At 36.0% G+C, this 3,413-nt stretch overlaps 1 protein-coding gene across 3 annotated transcripts in view; it reads right to left on the reverse strand.

Annotated features, from left to right (window-relative positions):
- Window positions 1-3,402, reverse strand: part of LOC102581333 (DNA repair helicase UVH6) — a 17,350-nt gene extending 13,948 nt beyond the window's left edge. For all 3 annotated transcript variants that reach the window (XM_015312532.1, XM_015312531.1, XM_006355732.2), the window contains exons 1-2: window positions 2,691-3,402; window positions 634-914 (exon numbers count right to left, since the gene is read on the reverse strand). In XM_015312532.1, the coding sequence (XP_015168018.1) occupies window positions 634-914; window positions 2,691-3,230 (821 nt within the window). In that variant the 5' untranslated portion in view covers window positions 3,231-3,402. The remainder of the gene's footprint in view (window positions 1-633; window positions 915-2,690) is intronic.
- Window positions 3,403-3,413: the final 11 nt, after the last annotated feature.

Consider the following 3,413-nt stretch of genomic DNA (forward strand, 5'->3'; position numbering starts at 1 on the left):
CCTTATTTAAAAAAAAAAAAAAAAAAGGTTGTCTGCAGTTTAAAAAAATAAAACAAAATGCTGTTAGTGGGGTTCGATCCCGCGAACTTAGACACAAAAATCTGATTGCCTACCACTGGCACCAGAGATCACTTTTGTTTACTGGGTGGCACGTTTATTATTTATACATATAGTGTATATAAATACCTATGTATAAACAGAGTTTCCGTTGAAACTCGTGGGTGGCGTGGCACCCCCACGGGTCTTAATAGATCCGCCCCTGCTTGAATTAGGGAGTCAATGATACTTACTAAGAGAATAAAGAAAGAAAGGAGAAAGGTACATTCTGGTGATCAGAAGGATCACCGGAGAAGAGGAGAGAGGGAAATATCGAGCTAGACTATAAACTCAATATTAGTGCCTGAGAGAACTTTTTGTAACAGGGTTTTTGTAATCCTATTTTAACTTCTTATTATATCAAAACTTGATTCTTACCATGAATTCTTGAAGCTAAATATATTCATTATTGGGAGAAATTCACAACTCAAAAACGATTCTTTTTGAGTCATTGATAAGAAAAGGTTATTGTTTTTTGCTTGGTTGTTAAAAGATTGTCATTGACAAGAAGAGGTAATTGTCACAAAAGATATTTACCTTTCAATTTCATTAGACATCCTACTGAGATTCCTTGTTGCCCCTTCAAGTGTTTGCTTCCTCACACTGACACTAAGTGCCTCGATACATACATTGTCTATATTATGGGCCTCATCAAACACTACGACACACTCTCTCTCCATCTCCTTTGATATGATACCAGCAACCTTGGGATCAAGCAGGTATTGGTAGCTGTAAACCACAACATTTGCCTGCTGCACCATATGCCGCGCCAGAAAGTATGGACACCATCCTTTCTCCTTACCATACAATCTTAGCTCCTGCAAAAATGCAGTTTAATCATCGCACAAGATCATATGCAAATTTGAGCACCTCCATTAACAGAGAAGAATATAAACAAGAAAATGAGATGCATATAAGGGTGGGGAAAAATTTCTGGTCAAGAATCAATCTCCATAGCATACAATGCAATCACTAAACAAGTTATATCTCCTTTCACCACTGCAAGTACAAGAGCTTCCCTATAACCCATTCCCAAGCCAAAGTACATTAGATATAACAGATGTCTTTGTATCCTCCAAAGATACAACAGAAATCCTGCACAAATGCAGTCTAACATCCTTACAGATATATATGCAAACTTGAGCACCCATGTTGACAGAGAAATGTATGAACAACAGAACTTGTTTCAAATACAGACAGAGAAATTTCTAGTCAAGAATCAGCCGTGAAAAAAATAGTTATATCTCTTCACCACTGCAAATTTAAGCTCTTCTTTATACCTGATTCTCATTCTAACCATCGTACAGGAACATATGCACCACCCACTTTAACAGAAAAATATAAACAGATGTTACTGCATACTTCACAAATGCAATGCCAGGAATAACCAATTTAATTCTCCACGGGTGCAAGAAAAAATGTGTCTTTCACTTAACTCCGCCTATGTGAGCTGAAGCATAAGCATAGTCTAAATATGAACAGGGATTCAAATAGCTTACTCCAACAAAATTGGGATCGAAACATAGCTAAGTATACATTGACTCAAGAATGAGAGTAAGAGTTCTAGTCAAGAATAAATGCAGTGAATTAACTAAGTCATATATCTTTTCGCCACTCAAAATTCAAGTGTTTCTCTATAATCCTTCTCAAACCAAATTAGATTAGATATAACAGATGTCATTGTATCCTCCACAAAAGCAATGTCAAGAATAAGGTGCAAGCAAAAAATGTGTCTTTCATTTACTATAACCAGCAGAAGCATAAAAATAGTCTAACTATGAACCAGATTCTCCAACTAATTTGCGATCAAGGATAGTTAATACTCAAACTCAGTCACCCACTTTAACAGAAAAATATAAACAAGGAAACTCAACTTAATCATGACAACAAAAGTTCTAGTTAAGAAACAGCCTTTACAACATAGAATGCATAAAAACTCTTCAATGCTGCACAATCAATTGTTTCACTATAACCCCTTCTCCAACCACATTAGATTATAGACATAAAACATACACGGACACTCAAACTAAGTAAGCACTCCAACTTTGAATATGCACATCTAGTCACCTCAACTCGTCTCCACTGTGTCAGTTGAACACTCCAACTAACAAAATGATCATCTAGACACCTTCAAAATTTATGTGCCACGTCAACATCAAGTGTCCACGAGACACAGTAGAGACGAGTTAGATTGTTTAGGTACCAGTTGAGACCAAGTTGAGGTGTCAAAATATGCTCTATCAAAGTTGGAGTGCTTACTTGTTAGTTGAGGCCAAGTTTGAGTGTTTGTTTATGTATTATGCTTAGATTATATAACAGATGTCATTGTACCCTCGACAAGCAATGTCAAGAACAACCAATTTATGTTTATGTATTATGCCTAGATGATATAACAAATGTCATTGAACCCTCCACAAGCAATGTCAAGAACAACCAATTTATTTCCACATGAAGCAAGCAAAAAAAGTTATCTTTCACTTAACTATAACCATTTAAAGCATAAAAATAATAAACCACATTCATATAGCTAACTCCAACTAATTTGGAATCGAGGCATAGTTAATCATACATTGATTGAAGGGTGAGAGATATACCTGCAAAGTATAAACACCAGCAGGCAAAGTGGAAGTACCAGCCTTATCAGCAGCATCATAATTCTCATAAAAAGAACAAGTAGGAATATTTGGATTTTCAACAGCAATTGCTCTAACCCAACTAGCAGTAAGTTTCCTACAACCAGCATCAACAGAATCCCTATTCTCAGCAGAAACCACAGATGGGTTCACACACAAATTCTTTCTTGATGACAACCCAATTGCCAGCATTCGGGCACCCGGCCCGAAATGCTGTAACTGATAATTATACAACAATTTAAGCTCAGCTAATGTTTTCTCCATTTCATGTACAGTTCTTGTACAATAAAGAAGCTTAATTGGATTTGATGGTTTTGAAAGTCTGTAACTTGTAATTAAAGAAAGTAAAGCAATTGTTTTACCAGTTCCTGTAGGCATTTCAAGAAGACAATGCCCTTTTGCATCTAAAGCTCTTTTGAGTTCTAACATGTATTGATACTGTTCTGGATATATGTTATCATATGGAAAATAGATTGTTACATCTTCTAATTGGAATTTCATCTTCTGGGGTTTGCTGATTTTCTTGTTTTGTGATGAAAAATTGAATCTTGGTGAGTTTTTTTGAAGAAAAATTGAGACCTAAATGGGAGTAAAGAGAAATTTATGAAAGTTCTTTAGACCCTAATGTTGTATAGGATTTAACAGTGAAGCGGCAAAGAGTGAGGGGGGTTGGGTTTGGCGGGG

The sequence above is a fragment of the Solanum tuberosum genome, unplaced genomic scaffold (genome assembly GCF_000226075.1).
Source record: "Solanum tuberosum cultivar DM 1-3 516 R44 unplaced genomic scaffold, SolTub_3.0 scf00208, whole genome shotgun sequence".
Lineage (NCBI taxonomy): Eukaryota > Viridiplantae > Streptophyta > Magnoliopsida > Solanales > Solanaceae > Solanum > Solanum tuberosum.